This window comes from Artibeus jamaicensis, unplaced genomic scaffold (genome assembly GCF_021234435.1).
Source record: "Artibeus jamaicensis isolate MK-2021 breed Jamaican fruit bat unplaced genomic scaffold, CSHL_Jam_final contig_1998, whole genome shotgun sequence".
Taxonomy (NCBI): Eukaryota; Metazoa; Chordata; class Mammalia; order Chiroptera; family Phyllostomidae; genus Artibeus; species Artibeus jamaicensis.
In genome coordinates, this window is record NW_026521407.1 from 11,616,957 (window position 1) to 11,636,385 (window position 19,429).

At 33.9% G+C, this 19,429-nt stretch overlaps 1 protein-coding gene across 10 annotated transcripts in view; it reads left to right on the plus strand.

Moving 5' to 3' along the window:
• Window positions 1-19,429, plus strand: part of BCAS3 (BCAS3 microtubule associated cell migration factor) — a 493,516-nt gene that overhangs the window by 104,387 nt on the left and 369,700 nt on the right. For all 10 annotated transcript variants that reach the window (XM_053655011.1, XM_053655008.1, XM_053655033.1 and 7 more), the window contains exons 8-11: window positions 1,807-1,914; window positions 5,457-5,533; window positions 14,143-14,219; window positions 16,762-16,845. In XM_053655011.1, coding sequence (XP_053510986.1) covers window positions 1,807-1,914; window positions 5,457-5,533; window positions 14,143-14,219; window positions 16,762-16,845 — 346 coding nt within the window. The remainder of the gene's footprint in view (window positions 1-1,806; window positions 1,915-5,456; window positions 5,534-14,142; window positions 14,220-16,761; window positions 16,846-19,429) is intronic.

Below are 19,429 nucleotides of genomic sequence, written 5' to 3' on the forward strand. Positions count from 1 at the left end.
GTGTTTTGTGTTTCTTGGTTATATACTCAGAATGAAATTCTTGGGTCATAGGCAATTCCATTTTTATTTTTAATTTTTTGATAATAGATATTTAACAGATTTGAGGTGATATCTTATGCAACCTTAATCACTATAGCTCAGTAAGTCCCATACATATAAAGTCCCTGATCATGATTTGCATCTTTTCACAAAAATTGTAAAATTAGCCTTTCATTGTTGAATAGGATGAAAACAGGTGACAATTCAGTTTTACTTTGTTCATAATCTTTTGGGGAAAGTGTTTACTCTTGCATCTGGGTTTTTTATAGAAGCCCTTCATCAGGTTAAAGAAGTTCTCTTCTATTAACAACCTTCCATTCCTGGGAGAAACCTAATCCAGTTTTGCATTGTTGAATTTGACTTGTATTTTGTTGAGGAATTTTTATGTATATTCATGAGATGTAGGGCTTTCAAAATTTATCTGTAGTTTCTTATGAAGTATTTGTTTAGTTTTCAGGGGTTAGTGGCCTCATAAAATGAGTTGGAGAGTGCCTCCTTTCCTACCTTCTGAAAGAATTTGTGTAGGCTGTCTAAACTTTTTTTGCTTAAATGGTCGATAGAATTTGCAAATTCTATTTCCATTGGGTTTTACTTGCTCTTTTTCTAATTCCTAAAAATGCAAACAGTAATGTCTCTGTTCTAGTGTCAAAAAACAGTATCTTAATAACTATACCATTGCAATATGCCTTCAATGGAATGCATATCCATATACATATTCAAATAAGGTCTCATTCTTGGTAGATTTTTAATTAGGGTTGAACTCTATTAGTTTAGAAAGTCTGTCATCCTATGGTATTATATACTTCCATTTATTTTGGTCTCGTTTCATTCTTTTTTTTGTGTAAATGTATTGAAATTTTCCTTAGATTTATTCCAGGGTATTCAGGGCATTAATATATTCAATACATGATATTGTTTTAAGTTTTCATTTTGTAACTGTTTATGCTTGATTTATAAAAATATGAGTGCTATTATATCTAGTGACCTTGGTTAATTAATATATTATTTCTAATTCTTGTGGTTTATGGAATTGGGTTTTTACTTAACACCATCAGGTTATCAGCAAATAACAACAGTTTTATTTCTTCCTTGTAGTAATTTCTTGTTGTGCTGTATGTTCAGGACCTTCCAAACTATGTGGAATTGAAGTGGCAATAATAAGTATTCTTGCCTAGTTCTTGATTTTAGGGTTAGAGCTTTCAGTATTTTACCATTATGAATAATTGCTAGTTTTTTGTTTGTTAGTTTTAAGGTTGTTAACCTTTATCAGATTAATGAATAGGCTTTTAATTTATCAAGTCTTTTCTGCTTTATTATAATCTTAGGATTTTCCTTTTTTTAAAAAAAAAATTACTTATTTATTTTCAGAGAAAGGGAAGGAGGAAGAGTGGGAGAGAAGCGTCAGTATGTGGTTGCCTCTTGTGCACTCTCAGATGGGGACCTGGCCTGCAACCCAGTCATGCGCCCTGACTGGGAATCAAACCAGCAAATCTTTGGTTTGCAGACTGGTGCTCAATCTACTGAGCCACACCAGCCAAGACCCTTTTCCATAGTAGTAGTTTAGTGAATGAGTTTTACTAGTTTTTCTTTCTCTAATTTTGCATTCCTAAATGAGTTGACTGGGATATATTATCTTTTTTAAACAACTCAAGTTAATTTTCTTATTGTAAGAAGTTTTCAGATTATTTTCATGAGAAAGTATTAGTTTACTGGCCATCCCACCTTTTGGAAAATAATGGCATTTTTATTTCTTTTTTATTTTTTTAGTACTAGCCCACCTTACTGTTGTGTGGATCTGTATTCGCTTCGTACCGGGGAGATGGTCAAGTCCATCCAGTTTAAAACTCCTATCTACGACCTTCATTGTAACAAACGGTAAGCGTTTTTCATGTGTTTCTTATGCAAGCTAACATACCTCCTGAGCATGTAGAGCTCTGCCGATATCATTGACTATCTTTGATTTATTTTAAAAAAGTTGCAAGAACATCTTCTGAATTGTGCTAAATGGAGTAGCTCTTAAGATTTCTTTAAAAAAAAAGATTTCTTAATGAATATTTTCAAATCTCCAGTCTTGACCCATTATTGAATTGTGAATTAAATTTGGTGAATCATAACCAGAGTTTTAAAAATGAAATGGAAAAGAATAGAAAGTATCTGAGCAAAACATGCAAAGGTTATGAGAAATGATTTATGTATATGATTATGTAATTTTTAAATATAATGTGTGTCTCTGTGTTTATTGGTTTATGATATTAATATAATTTTCCTTTTAGCATTTACCAAAACAAAGGATATCTGAACTACAAAATATGCTTTTTTCCTCATTCCTTAAGACTACAATTGAGCTAACACAGGAAATGGGTAGGATTCTCTAAGAAAATTTTCAGACCTTGGTTGAGTTTCTACCTGACCTAGTAATAATGAAGAATTACTTTATGTAAGTACAACACATGGAAGGAGAAAGGGACATTAAGAATCTTCTATTAGTTAACACTTTACTTATACATTTAAACTGAACCCCTAGAGTGGTGTCAGTGCAAACTGTAATTCTTTCATTACATTGGAAAGCAAACGTGTAGAACATTGAAAATAAAATATTTTATGTTATGTCAATATAAAGTAAATTTTATAATGAAGCCCCAGGTTAGATTTTTTTTTTTAAGATTTTATTTATTTATTTTTTCAGAGAGAGGAAGGGTAGGGGAAAGAGAGTGAGAAAAACAGCATGCCTCCAAATGGGGACTTGGTCTGCAACGCAGGCATGTGCCCTGACTGGGAATCAAACCAACGACCATTCAGTTCCCAGGCTGGCACTCAGTTCACTGAGCCACACCAGCAGGGGTCTCAGGTTAGATTTTAAAAGGGGTATTTCAAACATTGACTCAGAAAGGTTGAACTTAATTGGAAGGTTAGACATACCTGATAAATACAAACTAACAAGCACATACGCTTTAATGCTAGTGATAAATGTATCCAGACATTTGAATTGAAACCGGACAAAGAAAAGGTATTCTGTTATAGTATATAATTCATAGTGAAGGTCAAATTATTATACATATTTAAAGTTCAGTAATATCACTCAAAATTATAGGAAATAGGAGAAATATTGCTAGAATAATGTTGTTATCCAGTGAGATAGTAAATTATTTGAAGGCATCACTGTCGAATAGTTGAGTCCAGCAGATGGTATATTGAACCAGGAAAACTGTACTGAAGACTCTTCTTTTTGTGTGTCATGGCATGAGTTACCTGTTTTTCTTTAGCCAGAGAGAAACTTGAACACATTCAAAAGGGAGATAAGTACAAATATTTGTTTGTATTATAGAAACATAAATACGCTAGAAAAAAAGAAAAAAGTGAAGTTAAATTTTTAAAAGGATATTTCTCACATTATCCTAAGAAACTGCTACAAAGAATATGAAGGAGAGAATTGGGTTTTTCTCCACTCTCCCCTTGTTGCCAGTGCTGTGTTTCTGGGTGATGCATGTGAAAATAGTCAGGGATGATTTTTCTTACAAGTAGTTCTGTGTTTATGTTTAAAAATTTTGGCCATGAAATAATAAATGTATTAATATTTTAACAAATATAAATGCTCTTGAAAATTAAAATGGTTGACTTTTCATAGACAGTGTGCTCATTATAAGTAACTAATGATTCTGAAACTTCTCGGTAGGAGTTAACAGAAGATAGGAGAGTGGTATAAGACTATGAAATGTCATCAGTGAAAAGTAGAAATGAAATTCTAGGATATTTGGTTGATGTTGCAAAGGTTCATATTTTACTTGTATTTTTTTTAAAGAAAAACTACATGAGGATATGTTCTAACAAAAACACCTCTTGATTTGGATACATATGTAATTTTTTAGAATTGACTTTTACATTAGAAATTGTGTAAATTCAAATGGGATGAAGGTTAGGGGAAAAGGTATCATGTGGATTTAAGAATACTGCTTAGATTTTGCTTCATAAAAATTCAAATTTGAGCCCTGGCTGGTGTGGCTCAGTGGATTGAGTGCCGGCCTGGGAACCAAAGGGTCGTTGGTTCGATTCCCAATTAGGGCGCATGCCTGGGTTGTGGGCCAGGTCCCCAGTAGGGGGCAGTTGAGAGGCAACCATACATTGATGTTTCTCCCCTTCTGTTCCTCCCTCTCTGCCCTCTAATAATAAATAAATGAGTCACTCTTTTTTTTTCCTTAAAGATTTTATTTATTTATTTTTAGAGAGAAAGGAAGGGAGAGAGGGAAAGAAACATTAATGTGTGATTGCCTCTTGCATGCCCCCTACTGGGGGCCTGGCCTGCAATCCAGACATGTGCCCTGACTCTGGTGCTCAATCCACTGAGCCACACCAGCCAGGGTTAAATAAGTCACTCTTAAAAAAAAAGTCAAATTTGATTTGTCAGGTCTTTTCCTGGTTAAGTTTGCATTTTGTTTACAAATCAGTCTTTTGAACTTACCAATATTCATAATTAAACCTTCCTGCTGGAAATAATTTTGTGTGTTACTATGTTTTGGGGAGGGGCTACTGGATTATATAAAAACTTTTAATCTCTGATTTGTCTTTTCTGCGTTTTCCTTTATTTGAGTTTTTCACTTTCTTATTATGGATTCCTTAAGCCTTTTAACCTCAGTCTGATGATTGGTTGGTTTCTTATACTAAGTGCCATGACAGAATCATTTATGGGCTATTAATTGTGTTAAGGATTAATAAAACATACATGTTAAGTATAACTTTTATACTTCATCATTAGTGTGATGTTACTCAGATTTACTTCCCTCCAATTTTGAAAAATACACTATGAATATGCTAAATATTTAACAATAATTATCTTTGATTTAAAAAATAACTGTTATTTGGCTATTATATTAGTGACTTGCATAGAGTAGTACACTAAAATCTTTGTAAGATAACTTTACCTGGGATGTATTTTAGGAATTTCAGTTTTTAAAAATATTTATAACTAAATTATTTTCCTAATTATTTATAAATCTTGGGCTCTGGGAGAAATATGGTTTATACAGAGTCTCATTAAATTTTAATATATTGAGTCTATCAGAAATGACTCATTTACGCAGAACTATATTTGTCTGAGTTTTCTTTCTCTTGCTTTTGTGTTGAGAAATTCAATGATGACTTTAAGTGGCAAGTTATATAAATCCATTTTATGTATAATTCTATGACTTTGAGCCAGCAGTTTGTTGACCTCATCCATTCTTAATGAAGATAGATTTATTTGACTTATAACGAGTGAAGGTGTAGTTTGTTCTGTCACTTTTCTTCCTCTAACGTCTGTCTTGATTTTTTAAAGTTGTGATGATAGACACTTGTTTGAATCTAGATGATTTACCTTTTTATGATCCAATTTATAGAATTTCACACTCATGTTTTCTTTTATGTGTCTTTCTCTCTAATTTTAGGATCCTCGTTGTAGTATTGCAGGAGAAAATCGCTGCCTTTGATAGCTGTACTTTCACAAAAAAATTTTTTGTCACAAGTATGTACCAACTTGATATATTTTCTATCATAAGCATTTGAGTTTATAGCATTTACTTGGTAGAATCAGCAAACTAATTGTAATCATAACATCATTTTCATAGTATTAAATTATTATATTTCTTTGTTTCTGTGGATGTCTTCTTCAGTACTCTAATTTCTAATTTTATAGTGTTTTATTTCAAACCACATTTCCTACATATTGCTAAGCAAGCCTTGTACAATACTGCCTCAGTTTCTTCATATATATTTTCCTTGAGTTGCTGTGGTTAACTTAGGTTCATAGAACCGTGTCGTACTTTCAGAACAGTTGATTAATTTTCATAACACGCTTAAGGTAACTGTAACTGTCTTGCATGAGACATTTGAAAATGGATGAAATGTGTGAGTGTGGCTCTTTCCCTCCTCCTTTCACCCACATCCCATTACTTCTGCTGTTGCCCCAAAGTTCAAAACTAAGCATGGAATCTGGATCTAAACACACATGCAGGGAGAGAGAGGGATTGAGGGTTTTTGTTGCTGTTGTTGTTGTTTTAAGGAAAACTGGCTAGTCTAGGATTGGTGGGAAAGGCCAGAAGAATGGAAATTCCAGCAGGAATTGATTTGGAACAAAGTCTGAAGTTTATAATACTATAGTGTAATAAAACAGTAGTTTTCACTCTTGTTTTTTATGTTTTAACCTCCACAACTCACTGTTGAAGCTACAGTAGGTTTTCCAGAGTTGGTACATATGTGCTCACACAGAGTTCTGTTGGAACAGAACAGATCTCAGTTTCGTTGTGACCAGGGAATCCCCGATCATATTGCTGCATCTCCTGGAAAATCGCACCTGTTTGCAGTGCATTGTGCTGTGATTGGTTTCACAGGTTTCTCATCTCCTGTTGGGGAGAGTATAAGCTGGCATAAACTAACTCTATAGGCGGCAATTTGAGGAAATCTACCAAAATTTGGATTATATCAACACTGACCCATTAAGGCATTATTTTTATTAAATTGCTTTAATTAATTTTTTAAAAAGTATAGTTGACATACAATGTTATGTTAGTTTCAGGTATAGAAATAGTGATTCAACATTTATATAACTTCTGATGTTGATTGCCATGATATCTATTAACCCGCTGTACAAAATATGTACAAAATTATTGACTCTATTTCCTGTGCTGTACATTACATCCCTCTGACTTAATCATTTTATAACTGGAGGTTTGTACCTCTTATTCCTCTTCACCTATTCCATCCATTTTCTCCTCCCTTTTACTCTATCAGCTATCAGTTTTTTCTCTGTATCTCTCAGTCTGTTTTTTAAAAATTCTACATATAAGTGAAATTATATGGTATTTGTCTTTCTCTTATTTCACTTAGCATAATATCAGTGTTGTCACAGATGACAAGATTTTATTGCTTTTATGGCTAAGTAATATTCTATCATGTGTGTGTGCATCACATTATCTTTATCCATTCATCTGCTGATGGGCACCGATGCGGCTTCCATGTCTTACTTAGCCATGGTAAATAATGCTGCAGTGAACATAGGTTGCATACCTTTTCAGATTAATGTTTTCATTTTTTAAAAAATTAATGTTCAGCCCTGGCTGGTGTGACTCAGTGGATTGAGTACCCACCTGTGAACCAAAGGATAGCCAGTTCAATCCCCAGTCAGGGCACATGCTTGGGTTGAGGACCAGCTTCCCACTGAGGGCACGCGAGAGGCAACCACATAGAGCTGTTTCTCTCTCTCTCTTTCTCTTTCCCATCCTCGCTCTCTAAAAATAAATAAAATCTGGAAAAAAAGAAGTTAAAAAAAATTAAAAATAAGTGCCCAGAAGTAGAATTGCTGAGTCTTATGGAAGTTCTAGTTTAATTTTTTGAGGAACTGCCACACTGTTTTTCCTAGTGGCTGCACCAGTTTACAGTCCCACCGGCAGCACACGAGAGTTCTTTTTTCTTCACATCCTGTCCAACTTGTTTGTTGACTTTGGAAAAATGTCTGTTCAGGTCCTGTGTCCATTTTTTAATTGGAGTACTTAATTTCTTGTTGTTGAGTTGTGTGAGTTCTTTATATATTTTGGATAGTAGTCCCTGGAGTATTGTTTGCAAATTTTCTCTCCTCTTTTGTTGGTTTTCTTTGTGTTTTGTTGGTGGTTTCTTTTGCTGAAGAACCTTTCTGGTTTGATGTAATCCCACTCATTTATTTATTTTTACTTTTATTTTCCTTGTTTCTGGGGGGTCAAATTTATAGTCTTCTCTGAGACCCAGATCTGTAAGTTTAGTACCCACCTTTTCTTCTATATGTTGTATTGTTTCAGGCCAGTTTTTAGGACTTTGATCCGTTTTGAGTTAATTTTTGCATACGGGGACAAAGAGCGGTCTAGTTTCATTCTTTTACATGTGGCTTTCCAATTTTCCCAGGACCATTTATTGAAGAGGCTTTCTTTTCACCTTTGTGTGTTTTTGGATCCATTGTTGAAAATCAGTTGCCCATATACATATAGGTTTGTTTCTGAATTCTCAAATCTGTTCCGTGGATATTGTTTTGATTATGTACTAACATGCATTTAATTTCTAAAATACTTTTAAAAACTCTTGTGTAATCCAATTGTGAGTACCTTAGTTACGTATGAATCAGGACTGTAAAATTAGTAGAGACAGCTGTGCCCATCAGAGAAGGCATCTTGGGAATTTGTGCCAAAGGGTAGAAGGATCAGGTAAAGGGAGCTGATAGATAACTTGGAAGGGAATGCAGCCAATATGATGAGAAAGGAGACACCTTTGTATTTGGCTGTACAGAAAAGGTGGCCTTGAGCAGCTGTCTGATGTGGAAATCCAAACCCATGTATACTTAAGAAACAAAAGACAAAGACTGATAGATGTCATTAGCAGTCATTTTCACTGTGCTTAAATTGAAAGGTAGATATGAAGTCTCCAGAGAGACCAAGGGATTGTACAGTAAGTAAGTAACTCTTTCCATTTCCCGTTTTTACTTTAAGAAGGAAAAGAAATACCTTATAGTCCTAATGTTATTTCTTAGTATTAGTATGTATTATTCATCTATGTTAATGATGAATAAGAAATGTAAGGGATTGTTTTAAAGGACATTTAAAATGCAAAATTATTTTTAATTTTCAGAAGAGGAGGCTTCTTATATTTAGAAACAAATTTGTAAATTTTTAAAAAAGGGTTTGGAAGGTTAATGTGAGTGAGATCTAAGCCCAGGTCAAGTTAAAAGTCAAATCTATTCCTGTTCTTTTGGTTACCCATTTGTATACAATGTTCTTTTGGTTACCAATTAGTATACAATTTGTATACAAGGCTGCCATGGTTTCACAGCCTGGGCAGGTGCCTGATACTCGTGGACACTTGGTAAATGTGTGTAGTGAATTGACTTATGAATTTCTTATCCACTGTCCCTCCTTCTCACCCATTCAGCCTTAAAATGGCAGTACTCTTTAATTCATGATGTTTCATAAACATGAAAAATAAAATAAAAATGAATAAAAGGTCATGGAACTTTAGGAAGGTCATTAATCAGTTGTAAGATGGTCAAACAAATCTCTGAAGTGTTGCATATTTTTTTGTGCTTATATGTCTTTCAGTAGAGCATGTTCGTAGTCTTTTCTAGATTTCATATAATATGAGGGGGGTACCCCCCAAACCCTGAATTTATTTATAAAAAATTGTGTATTTGTTCTTCACACTTAAACTTCAGTTACCTTCAAAGTACTCTCCATTTGATACAATACACCTATTGAGATGTGTTTTTTTTTTTTCAAAACACCTGCTCAAAACAGGTGTTGAACTAGTTGATTTTTTGATGCCTGTTTAGTGCTTTTCCTGTTTTTTGTTTTACCTCTTTCACATTGGGTTGCTCAGGTTGAGATTGGGTGAGTAGGGAGGGAATCAGGGTCATGTTGATTTTGGTCAAAAACTGCTGAATTCTCAGTGCAGTATGAAGGGTGCACTTGTAAATTACCCATCATCAAATGGCAAATGCATTGAAAGAATCTTCAGAAAAAAAATTCACTGAAGCCGAACGTAGCCTCTCACAACCATGCCAGCTGGTACACTGATACAGATGGGTCACTCACCGGGGGTGGGGGTGGGGAGAAGCCTGTACTATAAGGCACCTGCCCTCCAGAAGATAATTCCAGTTGTTTTGGGGTCCTCCCTCATATATCAGTATAAAATAAGAAGTGGTTTTGTAGAATTGTCTTTTTTCTTTCTGGGTGGTGTCCTTTGAGGCACATAAGATTAGTTTGGATGAAGTCCAATTTATCTATTTTTTCTTTTATCACTTGTTATTTTTGAAGCCATATCTAAGAAAGCATTGTCTAACATAAGGTTATAGATATCTGCCACTATATTTTGTTATAAGAGGGTAATAAATTTGGCTTTCTAAGACTTTGATACATTTATAGTTAATTTTAAAAAATGTATTGATTGATTGATTTTAGAGGGAGAGGGAGAGAAACACTGATTTGTTGTTCCCCTCATTGATACATTCATTGGTTGATTCTTGTAAGTTTTCTCTTTGGATATCAAACCTGCAACCTTGGTGTATTGGGACAACTCTTTATCCAGCGGAACTATCTAGCCAGGGCCTTAGAGTTAATTTTTGTATACTGTGTGAGATCAAAGTTCAGTATAATTTTTTTGCACGTGGATATCCTTTTGACCCATCGTCATTGTTGAACAGACTATTTTTTTCCCATTGACATGTTTTGGTACCCTTGTTGAAAGTCGGTTGATCTTAAATTCAGACATCTGTTTTCTTTTCTTTTCAAAACGGTCTGAAATCTTTTGAGTTGTTCTTACCAAGAAAAATAAGGCCGTGTTATGAGAATAGTTAAATCCTTGGTTTTTCAAAATGAGTTCAAGTCAACTCTCCACTTGGACAAGGTTCTAGGAGGATGCCATCTAAATTGTATCAGCCTCATGTGTGTTGTCTTTTACTTTGTTCACACACATTATAAACATATTAGAATTAGTCTGCGTATTAGAGTGGTTTGGGTTTTTTTCTCTTCACTTGTTTTCAAAGTTTAGCTGGAGGCAGCAGTTAATCTTTAAAGGAGTCATGCTTATAAAGTTGGGACAGTGCTGAGTGGCTGATGTTCTGCTGATTCCAGCTGTAGAATGTTTTTAGAAGAGCACAAAAACAATTTGCTTTTATTCCAATACACTGTAATTCTTGAAGCCACTGATTTCTAAAAACATTGACTCAAAAAGTAAAATGAAAAATTGTTAACTATATTTTTACATAGTATCCTTTTATTTGAGAAAGGAGAATGTATTTATTATTTATTAGGATCTAGTGAGACAAAATAGTTATCAGAATTGAGAATTAGATTATATTGACTTTAAAGTTCAGGAGATTAACTACCTTTTAAATAATGCCATAGTATACAAGTATTTATTCTTTTTTTTGTTTGTTTGTTTGTTTTCTCCACAATATTTAAAGAGGGAACTTTTTTTTTCTTTAATTATTTTTCAAGTATAGTATTCTGTCTTTTACTCTCATCCCAGCCCACCCCTGACCGTGCTCCCCTCCTCCCTCCCATTTCCACCCCCTTTAGTTGTTGTCCATGTGTCCTTTATACTAGTTCCTGTAAAAAAAGGGGGAACTTTCTTATAGACCATATATATTTTTTAATTTTAAAAGTTTTTTTCAAATATTTTATTTATTAATTTTTAGAGAGAGGGGAAGGGAAGGAGAAAGAGTGGGAGAGAAACATCAATGTGTGGTTGCCTCTCATGTGGCCCCTGCTGGGAATTGGCCTGCAACCCAGGCGTGTGCCCTGACTGGGAATCGAACCGGTGACCCTTTGCTTCAAAGGCCCGTGCTCAATCCACTGAGCTACACCAGCCAGGGCTTTATAGACCATATGTATACTAATCATTTCTCTAGCTCTGAAAATATCTGTGGAATATAAGTCCACATCTGTGGAATGTATATATATGTACATTTTTATATGAATGTAAGATTAGTTTACTCAATGGGAGTATAATGATATGTTATCTAAATACTGATAACCTTAGTTTGATCCTCTAGTGTACATTTTAGAGAAACATATTTGTGAAAATATTAACTAGATTCTTATGGGATGATAAACCAGCAGTCCTGTAGGTTAGGCCTTTTGCGTTCTTTGATTTTGAAGTATTTTAGTGGGCCTTTGTCCTGTGTGTTTGGCCATAATCAACACTGAGTGGATATAGTAATATCCCAGTTACCCAGAGGTCAATTTTCCAAAAACCCAAAATATCACAAAGATACCCCTTCAGACCATGAAATAAAAAAAAGTTTTTTAAACAATATGCAAAATTATAAAGCTCATCTTATTTTTAGTTATTATTTTTTTGACACGGCATGTGGACTTTCTCTTAGGTTCATTATCTTTTTTGTAATAAGTATTTTATTCTTCTTTAAAAATGAAAACTCAGAATAGATGGCGGGTGCAGGAGGTAATATGACAACTGCTGTGTAGTGAAAGCAGCATCAGTGTGGCTTCTTCAGTGTTGTGAGCACAGCAATACCCAAATTTCAAAGTGATGACCACTGCCATTCAAGGCTGTCTGAATTCAGGGAACCATGTAATATATGTTGAAGGAAGATTTCTATTAAATATGACTTTCAAATAAAATATCTGGCTTTCAGCTGAGCACATAATTTGAATATTTGAAAAATGTTCTTTTGTAGATGACTTTTTATTTGCCAATGCCTTGTAAAAATGCTTTAGGTACATGGTTTAGTTCAAATATCTTATTAACCTATTTTTTTTCAGGCATTGTTCTAGGCAGTGGAATCTCCACTGCCTAGAACAAAAAAAAACCCCCACAAGTCATTGACCGTACATCTCTCTGATCAAGTGGGAGTGAGATAGAAAAAGTCATAAATATATCACGGAACATAAAGTTGTTTTTATTTTTGAGAGTATATGTCAAAGTAGTTAAATATTTTCTTTTTATTAATAAATGTGCTTTTGAATGAACTATCATACATTGATTATTCCTTTTAGGATCAATAACACATACTGAGGCTTCCTGCTAGGTAGTGTATATGTGTGGGCAGTGTAGTTTGCAATTTAGAAATACGGTTTTTGCTACTATGTTCAGGTAGTTCGTGTAATTTGGCTAATTTTTTCCCATGGGAAGAAAGGGCATTGCTGTAAAATCTTTGGCTCATGATTATATAAATTTACAATCCAAATTGGGATTTAAACTAAGAAATAGGTAACCTCAGTTTGATCCTCTAGCGTACATTTTAGAGAAGCACATTTGTGAGAATATTAACCAGATTTTGGAATGATAAACCAGGAGTCCTTTAGTTTAGACTTTTTACGTTCTTTGATTTTGCAGTGTCTTTCAACTAAGTCCCCTTAAAAAGCAGTTTTGTGAAAACAGAAACAGACTCATAGATACAGAGAACACTGCTGGTTGTCAGAGGGGAGGAGTGTTAAGGGAGGGAGTGGGTAAAAAGGTGAAAGGACTGAGAAATACAGATTGGTAGTTACAAACTAGCCACAAGGGCATACACTACAGCATAGGAAATATAGTAAAAATTATTATAATAGCTATGTATGGTGCCAGTTGGCTTCAGGAAATATCAGGGGGCATACTTTGTGAAGTATATGATAGTCTAGCCACTGTGACATACACCGGAATCCAACACGAAATCATACTGAATGTCAGTTGTAACTGAAAAAAAATTAAAATAAAAAGCAGCTTTGTGAGACAGTGAGTATTGCTTTGTGTAGTTGATAGATGAAGGTGATATATAACCTGAAGAGACTTTATTGGCATGTGAGAGGGGCGATAAGCGCCTCTAGGATGGCAGACATCACTTACTTGACTAAATTTTGTATTTCTTGGTTAGCAGAGTTCAAGAAGAGGGCATTGGTGTTTCCATGCATGGCTGGTTTTCACTGTCAGGGATATGTGATTTGTCCTTGCTGAAATGAAAAAAACCTCAAAATATTCCTTTCTACTATTTTGTTATTCGCTAGGCTGAAGACAAGAAAAATTCACTTGAGTGGTTAATGTTAATTGTAGGATTATGTAAATAATTCCCTGACATCTTTTTAATGATGCACCTTTTGTGGATTACTTCTCTTTGACCCCATACTTAAATTCTTGTTCCCCCACATCCTCGCCCCCATAGTATCTTCATTTCTTTTTAGGTGTTTGTCTTCCTTATCATTTATCCTTAAAGTCCTGAACCAACTGTATGCTTCCTCTTTCCTTTCCAAACATTATTGCTTGACTCATGAAGTTGTAGACTTATGAACTTGAAATGTTTCTTCTTAGCTTTTCTCTTGTTGTATGAATAGCTGTGTAAAATGGTGGGGGGGTTGTTTTGTTTTGTTCTTTTACAAAAAGTTATTACCAGTTCCTCCCAGATTTGTTTCTTATTTGAAAAAAGTCAAAACCAAAGGGAAACTGTATAGGAGAAAATAAAGAACCTAATCTATTAAAATAATAGCTACTATTACGGGGATTTTGTGTGCAACTTGAAAAAAATGAAAGCATTTGTTTTGTCTGTTTCAGTGGCATCAGGATATGGTGTATCAACAAAATTTATTAAGAAATTTCTCAATATTGGTTTTTGAAATTTTTCAGGCTGCTATCCTTGTCCAGGGCCCAACATGAACCCCATTGCCCTTGGGAGCCGCTGGCTTGCTTATGCAGAAAACAAGGTAAGGCGTGGCCCATGTGTGGGTTACTGGCAATGGACAGGTGTTCCAGAATTTTTCCAAAGTGATTACCAACCAGTAATGAACTTTTAATTTACTAGTTTTCTTTGATTTGGCTTTGGTTTTAGTTGGACACCTAATAATTGTCTTATATCCCTTGTTGCTTAAAATCAGTATTTAGATGGAACCTTAATTTTCTATGCTTAGTTTTATATAGAGAACTTTACTTCATTAATCTTAAAGCACAGCATTGGTGTTACTAGTGCTGATTCTGTGGAGCTAAAAATCAGGAATCAGGAATGATTTCTGTCCTATTGGCAGATTGGGAAACTGAGGCATAGAATAATTTAATGTACTGCAACTACTTGTCTATAAGTAAAACTGTAAATGAGAGTTCAAAACATTTGTCTTAATAATTAAATCACAGATAGTCACATTTTGTTGAATTTTCCAGTTATTGATCAATTTCAATGATCTATTAAGGTCATCATAGTAAGTGAGGCTATTATATTTATATACTGAAAGTTTTGTTTATGTCCAAATCAAAGCAAAAGGCACATTTGGATTTTCAGAAGGAAAAAATGGCCCTGGCCAGTGGGGCTCAGTTGATTGGAGCATGGTCCTGTACACTGACTGAAATGTTGCAGGTTCCGTTCCCAGTGAGGGCCAGGTTTTGACTTAGATCCCCTGCTGGGGAGCCTATGAGAGGCAACCAATTGATGTTTCTCTGTTCCAATGATATTTCTCATACTTTTTCTCTTTATCGCCCTCTCCCTCTTTCTTATCTCTCCCCCTGTGTTTATATTTTCCTTTCCAAAGTACTGCATAGTATATGTGCTTTTTTGTACATTTTTTTCACTTAGCAATATTTCCTGTAAATTAGTCCATTTAATAGAGTTTTGCACTACAGGAATTTTTAATTTATCTGTAATTTTGAATTGAGATGAAAATGTAATTTTCTAATGATTCTAAGCTTTAAACAAAAATTTCTGGGTTAATTATGTTTATGTAAAAGGGCTGACTTAATTACCTAGGGCAGAAGAAAGACGATGTTTCCATGATAATGTCTTTCCTTGCGCTCATGGGAGGAGGCAATAGAGGGATGGTTTTCATAATTCTTTTGAATGTGAGTGAATGAATGAACGAGTGAGTGAGATTATTAACCAAAACAGTCATTTTCAAATTCCCTATTTTTCCTTATGTGAAGCCACATTTACTGATCACCTGTCATTTGGAAAATTCCTCACTGTTGACCTTGAAATCTACTTAAGCAACCATTCAATATAGCAACTTGACATCTGACATCAGGCTTTTAAAACTATTTCCTTTTAATATATGTATTGTTACTGCTTTGGGGGATTGTTTTTAAATACATTGTCAGTGAATTATAAAATTTTGATTATCGAATAAAATAATAAAAGGTTTAAATGTTAGTCTTTATCAAATTACCTGGTTTTAAATTATGTAAAGCATTTTTTGTTCTTTTATTTTGGGAGAGGTAGATTCTTTCTGAATTCTAGGGCTGTTAATAATTCAAATCACAACATGGAGCTGTTCTAATACTCTTTTATTGCTATTTCATTAAAAGTTTGAATATGCGCTGGCTGGGTGGCTAATTTGCTTGGAGTCTTCTCATATACCAAAAGGGTGTGGGTTTGGTCCCCAGTCAATTTATGTATGGGAGGCAACTGATCGATGATTCTCTCTCTCTCTTTCTCTTTCTCTGTTTAGAATTAATAAATATATATTTGGTGAGGATTAAAGTGTAAAAATTTGTCTAATTATATATATATATGTGCATATTATTTATTTATTTATTTATTTTTACTAAATATACGAAATATAGGGAGAGTGCAGAATTTAATCCGGGTTTATTGCTCAGCACATGAGAGAATCACTCTTGTCAAACTAGTGATTCACTTTGAACATTGGCAGGTTGATTTATTTACATCAGGCATGAATGAGGGCATGTCTTTTTCAATCTAATGGTAGAACTAGTAAGCCCTCTGAAGTGGACAGCTACTACATGTGTCATAGTTGATCTGTGCATAATTTGTTCCCCTTTTCCACCAACACAATTGAAAATGAAAATATAGCACAATCTTTCATCTATTTTTTCAAGTTCCTTTTGCAATCTTAATGAAGGAATTAAGAGGACAAAACCTCTAATTTGCTAGCCTGTTAAATATTTAATGTTAGGAAGTCATGTCTAAGTCCTTTGATTATATTTCTAAATTTTATTTGTGGAAAGGCAGCCAGAGCCCATATTCTACCATTGGGAGTTTATGAATTCTTAAAGATTATTCATCTTGTAATTAAAAACTGTATTTGTGCACGAAACGACCCGAGTGTCACCAGCAGATTATAAAAAGGCTAAAAGTGCCTGAGCACGGCTTTTGGCTGTTTGTAAGAAATACACTTGTACAAACATTCCCACCCACCACCATCATTATGCATGGTAAATAAGCTCTATCCTAATACCCTGTAGATTTAAACAGTTTAATAGAAATGACTTTCTGGTTTCTCTCTCGCTCTTTTTTCCCAGTTGATTCGATGTCATCAGTCCCGTGGTGGAGCCTGTGGAGACAACATTCAGTCTTACACTGCCACAGTCATTAGTGCTGCCAAAGTGAGTATTCAGTAGTCTCTGAGAGTCTTATTGTGTGTAGTAATTATCAAGTTTCTTTGCTGAACTGGATCGAGATTTTCTCTTCCATTTTCATTCACAAGTGTAATAAACTTAAGAAGTAAGACAGACTTATTTTGTCACTCATGAGAATTGGTGACTAAATGATTAGGTTCTTAATTTCTTAAGATTTATAAACAATACTTTATTTTCTATTGTAATGATTATAGGGTTTGTAGTTACCTAATTTTAAATATTTAAGTCGGCTAGCTAGATTAAAGTCTTATGTAATTATTTCCACTTTTGAAAGAAGCTATGTTGTAAGTAGTAACTTTTAGACTTTCTTTGGTGTGATTTGCATTATTCGACCCATACTAAAGTTCGTTTGTGTCTTTGAATGTTTATGAGTCGTTCTGACACAAAAAAAAATAGTATTCCTTCAGAAAACTTGAGTCCAATCCCTGACACATTGAAAGATTCTTGTCTGTCCCAGGGCTGCCCCCTGCACATTTGTCACGTGAGTTCTTTTTGTGCGTGTGTGGTAGGGTTAATTTTGATGAAGGCTCGTAAACTTTATGCTGATTATAAGGTATTTTTATAATCACTATCCTTTTGAATTCTGAAGTATACAACAAAACAAATCTAATAATAGGGATGACATAGTGAATCTAAATGACAGCATGTAATAAAAAGCACAGCTATTCAGAAAAGAACAACAGTTTAAAGCAAACCACAGGGAGGGAATCATAGGTCACACTGTTTTTATGTAAAACAAATACAAAAATACTTCAAGATTGATCACAAATGCTTATATGGTGTGCTTTAGAATGTGCTCCTTGGTTTGATGAGGAATTAAATATTTTTAATTCAGAAGCTAAATACTGAATGTCTTTAGGCTTTCAGCACTATATATTTTACATTTGGGAATCTTTGTAAAAATGGCTACTTCTCTCCATTGTGTATGCCAAAATTATGATGGTTATTTCAACGATGAGAAATCTGAGACAGCAAATAGTCAGCAGCAGTGTTAATCAGTTAGTTTATAATAGATCCATTTCTCAATTATTAGATTCTTTTTAGACTTATCTGTCATACACTTGCATTAGGATAGCTCATTGCATTGTCATATTGAATAATTTTCAGTTATGTGATAGAGGATAGTTTTTCAGCTCTTCTTTGCTGTATTTATGTTTTTGTGTGCCTACATAAAAGAATGATCTGCTTCATTCAGTAACTGTTAAGCTGTTTAACTGTTAGCTGAAATTGGACTTGCTGGAATGAGACTAGACTACATATGCTTTGAAAAGAACAAGGCTGAACTTCCTACTTTTTACACTCCAGTATAGCAAACTATGAGGAAAATACACCTATCTTCAACATTTAAACCGGAAAAAATGACATCAGTGATAAGACCCTCCAGTCAGTTTCCAGTAGACAGTCTCCAATGAAATTAGTATTAATTGAAATTCATTGTTAGCTCTGGCAATATGTAAAATTCTTCCATTTGCACTTGAAAAAAGTGATTAATATTCAATTTTTGTTAATTGCTTATGCTTGATTTTAATGCTTATTCATGTTTGTGTTTGTAAATTTATAAAATGTAGGAAAATATAACTGTGAACATGTCACCCATTTCTTTTATAATTTTTTATTTAAGATGTTTTCCAATTACAATTTACATTCAGTATGATTTTGTATTACAGCATGGTCAGGCCGTCAGATCTTTACAAAGTGTTCCTCTTGATACATCCAGTACCCGCACACGGTTTACAGTATTATTGTCACCATTTCTTGACAGTTTTCACACAGTCAATTCATATATTGTACCCTGCTCTTTGGACTTACTAACTTAAATATTATGAGATATTTTTGAAAAAAATTTTTATTTATGTTTATCTATGTACTTACAGACTTCTGTGTTAGAAAGCATGAATATTTTGAGTTGAAAGAAAATACTGTCCAATTATTTTTCTAAAATCCTACCAGAAACAGAATGAGCCTTGATTTCACTTGGATATTTTATTTAGGAAAGATTGGAAAGTTGGGATGATTCCTACCCCGACCTCTGATGGTAATTTCTCATAGTAAGTTATTGGATATTAGAAAGTTTGTGGGTCAATTTGCCTTCTGAGGTATAAAGCAGTTGAAGGTTTACATGGTAAATACATGAAAATTTCAAGTACTTCACTTATAAATACATCTTTTTGTGTTTTAATCATTACTTTATATATTATATTCCTATTATATTAGTGTACTTATTTGTGAAAATACATTATGATGTACACTTATAATTCCTGTAGGTAGTGGTATAAGGGGGTGTTAAAATTTCCCAAGAAAAGAAAAATCTCACAGAGATATCTTCATACCCAGAAACCTCCAGAGAATTCTAACATTTGAGAATAAATAATGGCAATATTAGAAATATTCTTTCATAGAATAAAATAGTCTGATTACACCTAATCTTGTTTTATGGTGCCACATCACCTTGATACAAAAACGTGACAAGAACATAATGAGAAGGGAAGACCATGGTCCTGTCTTAACTCATGAACATATGTATGAAAAATTGTAAACAAAAAGCTAGCAG